The sequence below is a fragment of the Leuciscus leuciscus genome (genome assembly GCF_965113295.1).
Source record: "Leuciscus leuciscus genome assembly, chromosome: 1".
Lineage (NCBI taxonomy): Eukaryota > Metazoa > Chordata > Actinopteri > Cypriniformes > Leuciscidae > Leuciscus > Leuciscus leuciscus.
The window spans coordinates 24,815,942-24,832,981 of record NC_138725.1 but is presented as its reverse complement, the minus strand read 5'-3'; the positions used below and the strand labels follow the sequence as shown (position 1 = coordinate 24,832,981).

General features: G+C 36.9%; 1 protein-coding gene across 4 annotated transcripts in view; it reads right to left on the bottom strand.

The window, feature by feature from the left end:
• The window catches only part of LOC309500266 (uncharacterized protein), a 55,778-nt gene extending 41,230 nt beyond the window's left edge, over positions 1-14,548 (bottom strand). The window contains exons 1-3 of one of the 4 annotated variants that reach the window (XM_082171821.1): positions 11,645-12,180; positions 6,798-6,911; positions 367-5,171 (exon numbers count right to left, since the gene is read on the bottom strand). In XM_082171821.1, the coding sequence (XP_082027947.1) occupies positions 3,730-5,166 (1,437 nt within the window). In that variant the 5' untranslated portion in view covers positions 5,167-5,171; positions 6,798-6,911; positions 11,645-12,180 and the 3' untranslated portion in view covers positions 367-3,729. Of the gene's footprint in view, positions 1-366; positions 5,172-6,797; positions 6,912-11,644; positions 12,181-14,301 lie in introns of those variants that run through there. The other 3 variants (XM_082171819.1, XM_082171820.1, XM_082171825.1) reach the window with 3 other exon arrangements.
• Positions 14,549-17,040: the final 2,492 nt, after the last annotated feature.

The window sequence follows — 17,040 nt, the reverse complement described above, 5'->3', positions numbered from 1 at the left end:
AGATACCGCCAAGGCAAGTTCAAAACAAAGCGCGCACGTTGTAGGCTACTGTGATAGGTGGCTCGTTTGACCAGTTAAGTTTTTATCCACTCATAAATAAAAAGGAACGACTGATTTTGAAAATGTAGTAGAGTAAAAAGTAAGATATTTGACTTTGAAATGTAGTGGAGTTAAAGTAAAAGTCTTCCCAAATTTAAATACTTCAGTAAAGTACAGATACGCAAAAAAGCTACTTAAGTACAGTAACGAATTACATTTACTTCGTTACTGTCCACCACTGGAGTCCACCCCGCAAGACTACTGTTATAAACATGAACCTCGTCTTAAACGCAAAGGGGGTGGTGTTGCTGTAATTTATCCTCCTAAGACCCGAGCTTTGGTTTGGCGTGCATTTTAGATTTCTTCTAGCTTTTTAGGGTTAGGAGGGACCAATAAATATAATAACCAGATATTATCTTTGAACATGAAGCACTTTTTGAAAAAAATGATGTCCACATATGTGGACACCGGGTCTGTATTCACAGAAAAAAATCAATACACCATTGTGTAACAAAGTGCAAATCTCTTTTATTTACAGCCAGTGCCTGAAAATTTTTCGTTGTTACTCTTGTATAACTTCTGAACATACATACATACATCTTCCGCTTATCCGGGGCCGGGTCGCAGGGGCAGCAGTCTAAGCAGAGATGCCCAGACTTCCCTCTCTCTCGACACTTCCTCCAGCTCTTCCGGGGGGACACCGAGGCGTTCCCAGGCCAGCTGGATGACATAGTCCCTCCAGCGTGTCCTAGGTCTTCCCCGGGGTCTCCTCCCAGTGGGACGTGCCCGGAACACCTTCCCGGAAAGGTGTCCAGGAGGCATCGGGAACCTCAGCTGACCCCTCATGATGTGGAGGAGCAGCGGCTCTACTCTGAGCTCCTCCTGAGTGACCGAGCTTCTCACCCTATCTCTAAGGGATCGCCTAGCCACCCTGTAGTGAAAGCTCATTTTGGCTGCCTGTATCCGGGATCTTATCCTTTCGGTCATGACCCACAGCTCATGACCCACAACTCAGCCCAGGTGAGTTGGATCCGAAAATTTAGCTGGGGCCCCACCCTGGAGCCAGGCCTGGGGTTGGGGATCGTATGAGAGCGCCTGGTGGGCCGGGCCTCCCCCCATGGGGTCCAACCGGGCTCAACCTGAAGAAGCGATGTGGGGCCGCCCTCCCGTGGGCTCACCACCCATAGGAGGGACTGTAAGGGGCCGGTGCTTAGAGGATCGGGCGGCAGTCGAAGGCGGGGGCCTCGACGACCTGATCCCTGGACCCTGGAGGTGTGCTGGAAAGTGCTCCGACTGGGGACTCCGTCGTTCTACTTGGGGACTTCAACGCCCTTGTGGGCAGCGACAGTGACACCTGGAGGGGCGTGATTGGGAGGAACGGCCCCCCTGATCTGAACCCGAGCTGTGTTCTGTCATTGGACTTCTGTGCTAGTTACAGCTTGTCCATAACGAACACCATGTTCAAGCATAAGGGTGTCCATCAGTGCACGTCCCAGACAGCAACATAGTGTCGGCCCAGATCCGGCCCACATCTGGACCGTATGGAATCCAAATTAACCAGATTTGGGCCAGATCTGGGCTGATACTATGTTGCTGTCTGGGGTGGCACCAGGACACCCTAGGCCAGAGGCCGATGATCGACTTTGTGGTCGTTTCATCTGACCTGCGGCCGTATGTCTTGGACACTCTGGTAAAGAGAGGGGCGGAGCTGTCAACTGATCACCACTTCTGAACATTGATATGGAAAAACAAAATTTATATCAAAATAAAAAAAATATCCCCAAAAAAAGTGAGCAAGAGTGTGTGTGTGTGTGTGTGTGTGTGCGCGCGATCGCGAGTGAGCAAGAGTGTGTGTGTGTGTGTGTGTGTGTGTGTGTGTGTGTGTGTGTGTGTGTGTGTGTGTGTGTGTGTGTGCGCGCGATCGGGAGTGAGCAAGAGAGAGTGTGTGTGTGTGTGTGTGTGTGTGTGTGCGCGCGCGATCGCGAGTGTGTGTGTGTGTGTGTGTGCTCGAGAGTGTGAGTCAATGTGCGTCACGAAGCTCAGTGCAACTACAAATTTTAATTTTTTTGCTAGCATTCTTATACAGTTTCATCGAAGTTAAGTCCCATTGTCCACATATGTGGACATCAAGTTTAGCAGCCTAGTAAATCTTTCCTGTTACAAAAGTTTGTCAAATGTGCATGCCATTTTAATCATACAACACTATTATGCATAACTTAACAAGAATCAACAATGAAATGTTATTAAATTTTTTACCTTGTGGACGTTTTGGTCTGATGTGCCTGCGTGACATTTCGCCTGTGTTCTCCGCCATCTTGACATTATTTATGTTACATTTTTTTCTCTCCTGACACCACCAGATGGCAGTATAAGTGTCCTCGTTTGTGAAAAACATGTTCCAGTTACACAGAATTAAGTATTATGCCGCACACATCCAAAAATGTGATGTCCACGTATGTGGACACGGGGTCGTAGGAGGTTAAAGTAATATTTTCAAAACCACTAAGAAATCAAGTTTCGAATATAATTATTTTGAAGTGTTAGTGCTTAATGTAAAAATATATAGTAAAAATGATAAATCACGTTTGAGATTTGTGCTGGCTACTGTATACAGGCCACCAGGGCACCATACAGACTTTATCAAAGAATTTGCGGACTTTCTATCAGAGTTAGTATTGGCTGCAGATAAAGTACTAATTGTTGGTGATTTTAATATACACATCGATAATGAAAAAGATGCATTGGGTTTGGCATTTAAAGACATTGTAAACTCAATTGGAGTTAGACAACACGTGTCAGGACCTACTCGTCGTCGTAATCATACTCTAGATCTAATATTATCACATGGAATAGATGTTGATGCCGTTGAAATTCTGCAGCAGAGCGATGACATCTCAGATTATTATCTAGTCTCGTGTAAATTACATTTAGCCAAGGCTGCAAAGCCGACTCCGTGTTACAAATATGTTAGACCTATCACTTCTGCTACTAAAGATTGCTTTATTAATAATCTTCCTGATCAGTTTCATCATTTTAGCATCCCGGATAGCTTAGAAAAACTTGATATTGCAACAGAAACTTTTAACTCTCTCTTTTCCAGCACTTTAGACACAGTTGCTCCTTTGCGCTTAAAGAAGATTAAAGAAAATAATCCAACGCCGTGGTACAACGAGCACACTCGGGCCCTTAAGAGAGCAGCCAGAAAAATGGAGCGCAACTGGAAGAAAACAAAATTAGAGGTATTTCGCATTTCATGGAAAGAGAGCTCGATTGCTTACAGAGAGGCTTTAAAAGCTGCTAGATCTGCTTATTTTTCAAACCTATTAGAAGAAAATAAACATAATCCTAGGTATTTATTTGAAACAGTGGCTAAACTAACGAAAAAGAAAGCTTCAAACACAGAAGGTTCCAAGCAGCACAGCAGTAATGACTTTATGAACTTCTTCACTTATAAGATTGAGAATATCAGGGATAAAATTATAACTATGCAACCGTCTACTACAGTATCGCATCAGGCAGTGCATTGTAGTCTCCCTGAGGAAAAATTTGATTCATTCATTGCTATAGGAGAGGAAGAATTTACTAAACTTGTTAAATCATATAAATCTACAACATGTATGTTAGACCCTATACCGACTAAGCTACTGAAAGAGATGCTTCCAGAGGTCATAGATCCTCTTCTTAATATCATTAATTCCTCTTTGTCTTCAGGTTTGATGACACATTAAATGTTTTGCCACACTGATCACATGTGAACAGCTTCTCTCCGGTGTGGATCCTCATGTGAGCATTAAGATTTTGTCTGTGAGTGAATCTCTTTTCACACTGTTCACACATGAACGGCTTCTCTCCAGTATGAACTCTCATGTGAAGCTCAAGCCATGATTTTTGTGCGAAACTATTCCCACACTGATCACATGTGAACGGTTTCTCTCCAGTGTGAATTCTCATGTGACGCTTAAGATTTTGTTTGTTTGAGAATCTCTTTTCACACTGATCACACATGAAAGCCTCTTCTCCGGTGTGGATTCTCATGTGACTTTTAAGGTATCCTGAATCCCTGAAACTCTTCCCACATTTATCGCATGTGAACGGCTTCTCTCCGGTGTGGATCATCATGTGACTCTTAAGATTTGTTGATTCCGTGAAACTCTTCCCACATTGATCACATGCGTACGGCTTCTCTCCAGTGTGGATTTTCATGTGTCTTTTAAGTTTATCAGAATACATGAAGCTCTTCTCACACTGATCACATGTGAACGGTCTCTCTCCTGTATGAACTCTCAGGTGATGATCAAGACTGTCTTTGTTTGAGAATCTCTTTTCACACTGATCACACATAAACGGCTTTTCTCCAGTGTGGATTCTCATGTGACTCTTAAGGTGTGATGAATTCGTGAATCTCTTCTCACATTTATCGCATGCGTACGGCTTCTCTCCAGTGTGGATCCTCATGTGAACCTTAAGGTGTATTTTTTGTGTGAAACTCTTCTCACATTGATCGCAGGTGAACGGCTTGACTTCAGCGTGAACTCTCATGTGAACATCAAGACTTCGTTTGTATGGAAAACTCTTCCCACACTGATCACATGTGAACGGCTTCTCTCCGATGTGGATCCTCATGTGTTCATTAAGATGTAATTTTAGTTTGAAGCTTGTCCCACATTGATCACATTCATGCGGCTTCTCTCCGGTGTGGGTTTTCATGTGTATATTAAGATTTGTTTTTTGTGTGAAGCACTTCCCACATTGATCACATGAGAACGGCTTCTCTCCGGTGTGAACTCTCATGTGAACATCAAGATGTTTGGTTGTGATACTTTTTCCACACTGAGTGCAGGTTGTGGATTTCTTGGCTCTTCTTTTCTTTAAAAATCTTTTTTTAGTCTTTGAGCGACTCAGAGGTTTTTCTCCAGGTCTGACATGATGTTTCTCCTCCACTTCACTCAGTTCTTCACTCTCCTCCTCCACTTCACTCAGTTCTTCACTCTCCTCCTTCACTTCACTCAGTTCTTCACTCTCCTCCTTCACTTCACTCAGTTCTTCACTCTCCTCCTTCACTTCACTCAGTTCTTCACTCTCCTCCTCCACTTCACTCAGTTTTTCACTTTCCTCGTTCTCTTCCATCAGGTCTGAAATGAAAGAGAAAAAAAACGATTCATTTCATTTTCAGTAAATCAAAATAATTAAAATAGAGAAATATGTAGTGACAGGACATAAAAGTGAGCTCTGATGTAATAGAGAACTGCTATAAAATACTACAATAATTTTGATCAAATAAGTATCTTTCCATGAATGAGGTACATTGATCTTGATTTGGAATTAAACAAATAATCCCAACTAACATTTATTTTTCTTGCAGAATTAACATTAATGCTTTTGAAAACTAAATGTCTCCAACATGGGCCAAAGTATGTCTGAATCATGTCTGAATATGACAAAGGGGAAATGAAACTAGAAAGATGTCTTAATATACAATCCCATGACTTTGAGTAATAAGCTGAATTAATCAAGAAATCCAGATTTGCTTTTACCTAGTAACAGAAGGATTTGCTGAATTATACATATAAAGAACCAATCATATTGGAGAAAAATTATGTAATGATTCATGTCACCTTTGTCATGCTCCTATTCTATAAAAACTGTATTCAAAGGCATTATCTGGAGTCTTAAAGGGACAGCAGCCTAATGTACCCACAGCAGTCTGTGTCACCAATGTTGTTCAATCAACAAAAGAGAAAATGACTTTTGTAGCGTTAACCAAAATAAATTGTATTAATTATATTAGTTATATTTCATTTATACAGTGAAGACTTATTTGACATTTTTCTGAATATGGTCAAATTTATCTGAAAAACAATGCATTATTTCAATTTTATCTTTATGCTTGTAATTTGTTTATTAAATTCTATGCAGATTCACTCCCCTACAAAATTCCTCAAATTATTCTAGAATGATTAATTATTTTCAAATAGAGCCATTCAAATCATCTGGTGAAATTGTTTTTATAGCGCAATATATATATATATATATATATATATATATATATATATATATATATATATATATATATATATATATATAAATTGTTGTGAAATATGCAATTATTCTAATTATGCCTTTTGGTATATGAAATACTTATGGGTCATAGTAAACCACAATTGTAACTGTATTAAAAAGTGGTTTTATAATTAAAGGTACCATGAATGAAAGGTAAGTTGTTGTTAAACAATTTATTAAGAAAGTGTTATATACTGTAAAACACTTGTAATAATAATCATTGTAACCATGTGCAACACACTGTAATGAGCCTATAACCAAGTCCTAGGGGGTTTCCAGGAGGGGATTTCTGAAGATGTCAAAAAGTTGATGGACTTTAAAAAGGACTGTAAAGGAATGTCCAGCCAGACGCTGATTCACCAAGGACGGCCTCTCCGGTGTTGGATGCCTTGCCATTGCGCCTCATGAAGATTAAAGCTTGTAAATTATTTGGTTTGGATTTGCTTTTATATTTTTATTAAAACATACAATTAAATGTTGTCAAAAAACAAAAAGGTCATGTGTCATTGTTTTATAGATATTCTCTTGCTGTTGGATTTCCAGCTTCATCTTTCTTATCTTGAGTTTTTTATATTGTATGTCAGTATCTATAGCCCTAGATTCCCTTCATGTTCTCTGGGTTCTGTAGGAACATAAATATAAGTTATTCAATTGAGTGCTCTTGGCACTTTTTTGTAATTTCTTAATAGCCTACTCACTTGGTCACATGTGGTCCCAGAAAGAGAAGAGGCCCGGAAGATCCTGGAATCATGCACTGAGCCAGGCCATTTTGCCTCTACATTTATGATGATGCAATCTGTATCACAGATCATCTAAATAATTAAAAATGTAGGTCACTACACTGGACTTACATAGATATAAGATGAGAATTGTTACTGCATTTGTATTGAACAGAGCACTGGTGCCCAGCTTATTGTACAGAACAATCAGTTCTACAGTAGTAGCCGACAATGTCGTCTAAGTGTGACTGTACCTGTACATGGATTTGCGGAAATGAAAAATATCATAATTATTACTCCAAAATGGTAATACTGGCCACTAGCCTTGTCTTGTATTTCAGGGTTCAAACTCACAGTTCCTAACCCTGTCCTTGAGTCATTTGGCGTGGGTGCAGTCACAGTGTAGAGCACCGATAACATTTGGGAAAGCTACAAATGGCTACAAAAGATAAATTATATTGAGAAAATGAACTTGAACTATTAATACTTAAATAAATTATGTTTGAATGATTCTTTTGTCTTTCATTGTAATGTCTAACATTAACAGTCAATAAATATGTCCATTTTCTATATAGTTATTATCTGAACTTACCAGCGATTCCATAAAAGCCTGTTTAATGGTATGAATCGCTCTGTGGCCAGGGAAGGTGATGAACACATTGAGGGTTTTTTTTAAAGACAGTTACTCAATTCGTACAGAGCGGCAAACCGTGACCCTGCCTGTTAAAACCCAGCTAAAGTCATTTTTTTGTGATTAAATGTTTTCTACATAAAATCATCCTACATAATGTAAAGAACATTCTGTGAAAATATAACCTTGATATCTTTAATATTGACTGAGTAAGGCCATGTCAAAGATTTGCTAAAATTCGGACTCAGAAAATCATATTTTTGAGAAATTCCAATTTAAAAATAGGTTATTTGTTAAAACTGCAACACATTTGATCCATAGTTATCCTGAACATGTGCCATATAACACATTAAAGCTGAGATTCTCCCCTTTTTAGTGATATATGAGACATCGGTGGAAAAATTCTTAAAGTTTTGTAAAACAGGTCTATTTACTATGATGTGCATGTCCAAAAAGCTAAAAGCATAGAAACATTTAAACGAATGGGGGTGCCACAAGAGCTTGATCATAGCAACAATTACCATGTCAATTCAGTGGAATGATTTGTATAACTTTATTAGTAAAATGTAATATCAGTGAAAACATTTTCAATAATATATCAATTAAATAACATTTCTCATTCTCTTACTGGCCCACGGTGTAACATTGAGTAAATCTGGAGTAAAAAATAAATAAATACAATTTCAAGGCATAGTTTACCCAAAAACTACAATTCTGTCATCATTTACTCACTCACAAAACCGGTTAAATCATAATTTGGGGCAGTTCCACCGAGATTAATATCAAGCAAGCTGTTTAAGCAATCAGCTATTTTCCGTTCCTGCTCATACATCGGTGTCGCCGGCGAAGCCATGGCCATGTCAGATGTCAAAACAATGCATTAACGCAGTGGCGTAGCGTCAGGGCATGCAGGGTATGCACGTGCAAATGGGCCCGGGCCAATAGGGGGCCCGCCCATGAGGAGCTTTTAATTAAAACGAGGAAATTAATTTTAAATTCGTGGCCACAATATTTCATTATTTTTTGTATGCTTGTCATCTGTAGTAATTTCTTGTTTCTCCCTAATGTCTACTTTCTCCGACATTTAAGGTGTGCATTTTTTTTTTTGCACCCCGCAGCTGACGTAGAAGAACTACGCTGTCATTTTTTATATGACGCACACTGCATCGCCGCGCCAAATTAAAAAAAGAAAACACAGAGTGAGAGGTTACTATCGGCTAGCTAATTGAACATTAAAGGATGGACAAATACAAACATAAAAGTGGGGCATTAAAGAGAAAAAGGAGGGTGGAGAAGTTATAGTCGCGACACAAAAAGTACCCAAAATAGACCGTTTTTTTGTGCAAACCTAGTGTAAATGACAACGATGTCGAAGGTCCCTGTTACTGTTGACATCGTGGATGAATTTGCCGAAAGAAAGGCCCGGTGAATGCAACTAAAATGAGTGAGTAGTTTTATGTTTTTACATTTTGGGCCGCCGTGCCAAGATCAGTAGGCCTAGTTTATTATTGACATTGGCAGTGCCTTGGTTGTTTTAGATTTGTTTTTGTTCCGTTCTGGTTGTGAAAAATTGTTGGGTAGAGTGTGTTTTTTATGGTATTGTTTAGTATGGTATTTTCTTGATACACTACAGTGAACGTCTATATATGAACGTCTCTAGCCTATATATCTTCGATGTACTTGTGGGCGGGGGGGCCCGTAAAATTTATTTTGCATATGGGCCCGGGACTGACTTGCTACGCCACTGCATTAACGCATTAACGTTACCATCCAGCAAATAACACGTAGCAGGCCAAAAACGTCCTTAAAATAAGTTTAATATTACTGGCAGAATACTGAGCTACAAAACAAATAAGCAGTTCTTAAAATATTGCCAATTACAAGAAAAAAATCACCACAGACATCTAAACCCGGCTTACGTCTCCTTTTTTTCATTGTGTTGACCTGATTACCGCTCGCGGATTGATATTAAAGTCTGTTTTTACTCTTTCTAATAGAAAAGACATAGAAAAGAAGTTCCTGAACCGAATGATAAAATAATCAACAGTGTTGTTGCGCGAAATAAACCCAGAGACGATTGAAATCAATGTTTAGGAAGCCCACGTCCGTTTTTTTTTTTTTTTTTTTTTTTTTTTTTGCAAAAGTATAACGTAGTGTCAATAAAATCATTAATTTCAGTATTTATCATGTTATAAATGAAGATGTAAGTATTGCATCTCAAAACCATTGGTATAATCTATCATTTACAGCAATAAACACACGTGGCCTATTTTTGTCATTTTTATGGCTATGACTATTTTGACGCTCGTTAACTCATAATTCGATTCTGCGACTTTAGCCGGGGTTTCACAGGCGGGGTCACTCAAATGTTCCGCTGGCAAAAAAAAATCAAAGTGCAATGCACATAATCTGCGGGACTGTGAGTTTATTTAAAAATCACACCAACTAAACAAATGTAACTTTACTTCTTTACATTTGTTACTATTTTTGTATGTTAGAATTTATTACATTTATTGTTAAAGTGCATTTAATTTCATTTTTGGACTGATAGTGGTTACATGAAATAAAATGGCAGCATGCTAGAAAGTCAGCTGTAATATCATCACATTCCCAGTCAGTCAGTGTTAACGGTATTCTGGTTAAGCATCAACTCAGACATAGCCGGACAGTTAGCCTGCCTTGGACTAGGTTAGTTTCCCAGCATAAGTTGCCAGAGTAACTGAGTATTTTGAACGAATTTAATCACAGAATTTGGTCAAAGAATCACATTTCGGAAACAAATTAGAATAACAATAAATTGTTACTTAATTGAACTAAATTGTTTTGCATGTGACAACTTATATTGAGAAAAAGAACTTGAATTCTTAATACTTAAATAAATTATCTTTAAATAATTTGTTGAAACATAATTCCACATTCCAGATCCTAAATCAACAATCTAGGACCATAAATGAAGTGGGCTCCAGTCAGTCAGAGCTAACTAACGAACCCCCTAGCTAAGTATTTTAAGGCCATGCAAGCTTCAAAGAGATGAGCCTAGCTAAAGGAGAAACATTGCCAATATTAGGTAGTTTGGAAAAGACGGATTGGATAAGAGATGGCACAGCTTGAGCCCGACCATGATAACAGCAGAGGTTGTTTGATCCCACCACAGATAAAACAGGCCTCCAGACCCCTCTTACCACATGGTTGAAATCTCTTAAAACCCACTGAGATTCAGACTTTAAGATGTGTGTGACCATCATATGACAGTAAAAGTGCAAACACAATCCTTATTCTAATATGGTATTGGAATGGTTAAACAGTGTTGGTCGTGACAAGAGTGCCTCCACTCAAGGATACAATATGATGAACAAGTCTAAGAATGTTCCACGTATGGTTTAAATACCATCATTGACCTAGAAAGATAACATTCTGGAAGTCAAGACTATAAAAGAGGAAGGATGCCCTCCCTTCACCGTCACACTCTATAATCACTCTGTGTGACTGTACGACTGCTGGCCTTTTCTTGCAAGAAAGTAAACATCAAAGACTAGTGGAAAATGTGTGTCTCTTATTTAGTGATATAATTTTGTTTGCCACCACACTGCATAATTCTATATCATGTCTACAACCTATATATGTGAAGTCAACCAGTTGTTATAACTATTACATGGCATACTGAAAGTGTTTCTTGTTTCATATCAGTATGATAGTATGCTCATAATTCAGAAGATGGCTGGATTGAAATCTGTGAGAAATGTATCGTATTCTTATAATATGAATCATGTCTAAACTGTTCTCTCTGCTAGAGCTGGAAGGTAAAAGACCACAGATAATGCATGATTAGAATACGATTCAGACCTGGGGTATCATTTATAAAACTGTGCGTAGGATCCTTACTTGTAATGGTTCACGATTAATACCGTTCCCAATTATTCTAAAACCATCCTCAGAGTTTATAGAGATAATCTCGCGGTAACTAAAGAGCCTATCCTTTAGTCGTGCCCTTAAGGAGTTAGACGATCAGTCTATAGAAGTTAATATTCTATAAAAATAATAAATATATCACAAGTATTATAAGTCTGTCTTTCGAGGTACTCCTTAAACCTTTTTGCAATATAACATCACCCTGTTACATGCTGCCTCTTTGGCTAGGCTATATGATCAAATCAACATACATGGTAATAATTATTTTATCAAAAAGAATGCTCACCCCACGTGCGTCTCCTTCACAAAGGACTTCCTGGTCCAGGCAGAAGAAAACGGTACTCAAAAATCCAAGGTCCAGTCAGATGATTATAAAAACAATTTAACAAACTTTTATTAAAAAATAATCAAATGAAAAGGATACTTGTTACAGATTACAAATGAGTACTAACTAACAGATGTAAAAAATAGCTAAAGATGGCATGCTTCTTGCATCTAGTAACAGCTGGCGTACTAAATTGTCTAGGCAAGGAAGAGCAACTAAATCTTCCTTTGTTTGCGTCTTATATAGTCTTGAGTTCAGTTGAACCCAGGTTCTGCCTTTAAAACTATTTTCCACACACTTATTGCAGCAAAGCTCTAAAAAGCAATTCTAACGACATTGCATCTAACAGTCGCTGATACTGATCTTCCGCACAAGCTCAAGCATTTCTGCTTCCGTCATCTCCTGGAGGGTAGGTGGCTTCCTGTTCTGTTGTGCTGCCTTAGAAACCACGCTTGCAAAGGAAATGCCATCTTCACGCAGTCTGTTGGCAGATCCCTTCACATACTAAAAGTGATCGTGCTCCCGAAAACCAAAAATGGCGTATGCCAGAAAATATTCAGACTTATAAAACCGTTCGTACGCCAGAACCTGCGCAAGATTCCCTTTATAAATCCCAGTCAGCGGAATAAAGTGCGCGCACGCATCTCCTCCCCAAAATATGGAGCTTACAATGCCTAGTTTTACTATGCATATCCTCATCTGCTATCATTTGCATATGATATGATCATTCATCCACGTGATACCATGTTTAACGGTACAAACTATTAGGAAAATATGAAATATGGATGTGCCGACACATTACATTGATAAAAATCATGTGTTAGCCTCTATCCTCCCCTTGTTTTTGAAAAAATAAATAAAATATTGTAAAATACATTTCATAGAAGTTTTTCTCAATCTTCTCCACTGGACAAATTGTATTTTTAAAGGGGTGGATGATTATGACAACATCAGCAAAGTTCAAAGCAAAGGGAGATATTTGCTTTTAAAAAAATCGTTTTTTGGTAGGGACTACACAACATTCCTTCCAGGTTAGTGACATCACAAGCACTAAAATTTACATAAATGCCGCCCCCAGAAACGCGATTTATAGATTATCATGACAGAATATGCTAATCAATGACTTGAAGATAACTACACAAAAGCTACATAAATTCATCAACTAACCATTCAGAAATATCCTGTTGTTTCTACATGTTGACACTTCTTCTTGAGTCTCTATATCTTTGTCTCACATACTGGCGGAAGTGAGAGAATTGAATGCTCATATTTTCTCATGTTTCATAAAATAAAACAAAATGTAACCATATTAGTACAAATATTATACTTCCGCCAAACAATGTAGTTCCTCTGTTATAAGATCAGATACAATAAGAACAAAAACAAGAACAATCAAATGGTCAAATAAATTCAATAAATATACAATAAAACAAAGATACAAAAGAAATACAGTTTAAATTCAGGAAGGTCTATTAACATTACTGTTCAGGTAATATGGCCAACCGAAGTAAACAAATAAAGTGTAATCGCAATCGTCAGGTGTTCAATAACAGTATATCGATGCTCACATATTTCTATCTTTGCTTTATACCTTAACTAAGTATTATAGTAAAAGTATTACAGTGCTTTAAGAGCTTTTTTTTTATTATTAAACACATCCCGCAATTTAGCAACAGACTGCATTTTTACAACAATCAGTTTTACCTTCTTTATCTTCTTTTTATAATCTTTGGAAACCACAATTGAAATCGAAAAAATAAAAGGAGATTAATATCACAGGCTTAAAGTGTAACCAGACATTTGAATGTTAGTTATCTCGGCTATCGTCACTTATTAAGCAGGGCTTTCGTGTTGTACGCGCTGTAACTCCGCGTGAGAGATCTCTCTCTCACTCTTCTGGATTGAAAATAGCAAAAATGGATCACAGACAAATTATTTTATTTTATCATATATAGAAACGGCAGGCAATATAACGCCTATATAGCAATGATAAATAATATTGATATATAATAATATATAATAGTGTCTTTTTTAAATTTTCTCTAGTACCAACAGCAGAACCGGTAATGTCGGAGCTTATCGAAACTGCAGTCTTTAATAATTTAGTCCCAGGTCACATTTAATAGTTTCGGTACCCATCAGCCATCACTAGTTAAGACAAAAATTTTACTCTGAGTGGCTTTATACATTCGGCCCAAGGTTTTATTTAAGTTATCCTTACAACCCTATCGGACATTTCGAAAAGTTAATTTACTTGTTCTTTGTTCATGATACAGCTTGGTGTTTTCGAGTTTATTGTTAAAAAAATAACAAAATACATTGTTGTAAACTATATTGAGAAATGTCCAAAATGTTGGTAACAGTTTCAAAAAATTGAGAAGCAGATATAAAATAATGTAAAATGAAAAAGCTAAAATAATTAGTTTCAACTGATGTTGACAACCAAGATGAAAGTTTCTCAAATCTCCCTTTACTGATCATTTGTTGAAAACAGACAAACAATGACATTTTGTATTAATTTTTTAGTTTAACTGTTTATCTAAAAGTGATGAAGTGCATGAATGTTTTTAACATGAATGTTCTTCAGCATCATGAATGAATGAAGAATAAACACCAACCTCTTTGTTCTTCAGGATCTTCAGTGTGTTTCATTCTGCAGGGTTCTGGATCACTCATGTTCTCACTGTCCTCTTTAATAAACTCAGTCTTTACAGATTTCAGCTCTTCCTGATGCTCTGATGCTCGTCTTCACTTGTAGCTGATGGGAATATTCCAGCATTTATTGGATAATTGATGTGGGAGGAGCTTCACTCATGATGTGACTGATGTGGGAGGAGCTGATATGATGATGTGATTGTTGTGGGAGGAGCTTCACTGATGTTGAAATGCAGTAGAAGGAGATGATCTGACAAAAAAAATAATATATATATATATATATATATATATATATATATATATATCAGTTACTTAGTTTGTTTTTATACTAATGGACAACAAAATATAAAAAATAATGTAAAGTCAATTCTTGTAAAAATAAATAATGGAAAGAAAAACAGTTGAAAGCACAAACAATTACCCTCAGTCTGTTGACACCAATGAAATGAGCTTTAAGTGGAAATTTACAGGAGATCTGAAAACTTCGGCATACTAAATGAGATAAAAAAGGGAACTTTTGACATAAAATAAAGAGTATTTTCAGCAGAGGACTCCAGGCTAACATCTGAGAGCAGTAGCACTGGTGCCACTCAGTTCTACAGATGGTAGCGCCAGCAGCTGATTTGATGGCGCTGGGGGCAAATTTATCATAAAGTTCATTTAATCATAAAATTTGCATTAATAAGTGCAGTTTTAGTTTTGCATGAGACTTTATGACTTCTTATTTTTTCCCATATAGGGAGTAGAAATGGCTAATAAGCCAATAAGTGCTCCTCTGCCGCCATCTACTGGTTATAGTGGTAATTGCATGTCCTTTTTAAAAAAATAAAAGTGCTCCTTTGCATAAAGTGCTAGTTATTCTCACATTAAAATACTGGATTTAAGTGAAATATGTCCTAAATATAAAGTTATGAAACCTAATTTTCCCCTTAACCAAAACTGATTTGCTCTGGAACAAGTAGGCTAATAGATTAATAAGACACCAAAGATTGCCCGGTTGATATACCTCAAATTAATTATATCTTATGTTTAACCACTATCTGTATAAAACAACAATACAAAAACAATAATGACACTCAGTTAAATAACAACACCATAATTTACACATATAGTTATGCATTCCTTGTAATAATGTTATGTAAATAAAACATGTTACAGGTTTCGTACAGAAACTGACAATGATCAAAAAACCTTTATAACAGTTTATGTCTTAAAATCAAAAAAGCAAGTTAATGCTTCCCTTGTCAAACTGTATATTTATCAGATACATTTATGTAGGCTACATATGTAAAATGTGTCTCATTATTAGTTCAATCAATCAATGTAAAGTATTTATCAGTGTCTGTTCCAGTATGTTTTAACAATGTAAAGTAACAAATTTGATCTGGCAAAGATGTGAAAAGAGAATAAATAAAACAACAGCAGCAACACTTGAGGTCGATTCCCATCAATTCCCCTCACAGATCTCAAACTTTGACTCTTGACTTGACATTCAGTAACAGTTCTCACTCCAAACATCGAAAAAAAATCACAGAAACTAACACAAAATCGCTCAGGTCTGAATAAACTCAACTTACCTTCCTCACATGCTCGCTGCTGCTGCACCAAATGTTTATTTCAGTGAGAAGACAGAAAAGTGTATGTTGGTTTCGTCAATATGAGAAATACAGTGAACTGCTCGCCTCGCCTCAGATAATACTTTTCTTCTTATTTTATAAATTTGATGTTATTTCATTCCATTCAAAAGATGTCAATTTATCAATTTTTACTTTAATTCAGACATGTTTTGAAAACAATCACATCCCACAGAGCACTGTAAAACAGATTAGGACTATAAGACGGATGACACCTGCATTATAACAAATAAATAAAATATATTTGGAAATTTCCCTTTAAAATGAACGCCCAGTTTGTGGTTCACTATTATTTGATTGAAAACAACAACAATAACAATAAAACAAAGAAAAATTCACTTATATTAAACAAATAAAACATTTATTAACAAAAGTTATTGTGTGCTTTTGCCTCGCTATTGTGCTGTCAATCCTCTCGCTGTCTCACTATGATTACAGTTACAGTCAAATTTTAAGTCAGCATCATCGGTACCCACCCTAAGCCAATTTGCATTTCAGTATTTGCAATGTCCAAATCTGCATTGTTATAAGTATATAATATAAGTCAAGTCAAGTCAAGTATATTTGTATAGCGCTTTTCACAATACAGATTGTATCAAAGCAGCTTCACAGTATTAAATTAAAATAATACAACAAGGTTTGTTTCTAGTGGAATTTATTGATTGATAAAATCAAATTTAATATCCCCAAAATATCCCCAACTGAGCATATAAGTATATAAGTATTGTCTAAAAGAAAAATTATCATTACACTTGACTGAATGGTCTTTGTTTCACACCCGCTGAAAGGGGCGTTTCATGGCCGCCCACCTGTGGAAAACAAATTTTGAAGTCAATTATCCGTTTTTTTGTTGTTGTTTTTTTTACCCATGAACCAAAAAACTAAAAATCAAGCCGAAATCATCTTTTTTTTTTTTTTTTTTTTTTTAAACAAACAAACAAAAAAACGAATAAAGGCGTGTTTTCTCGTTTCTGCTAATTTAATTTGAAATTGAAAAACAAACTATCAAAAAGTGCACGGACCAACACGTTTGTGTGCAGTTTGTTTTAATATTTTACAGGAACGAAT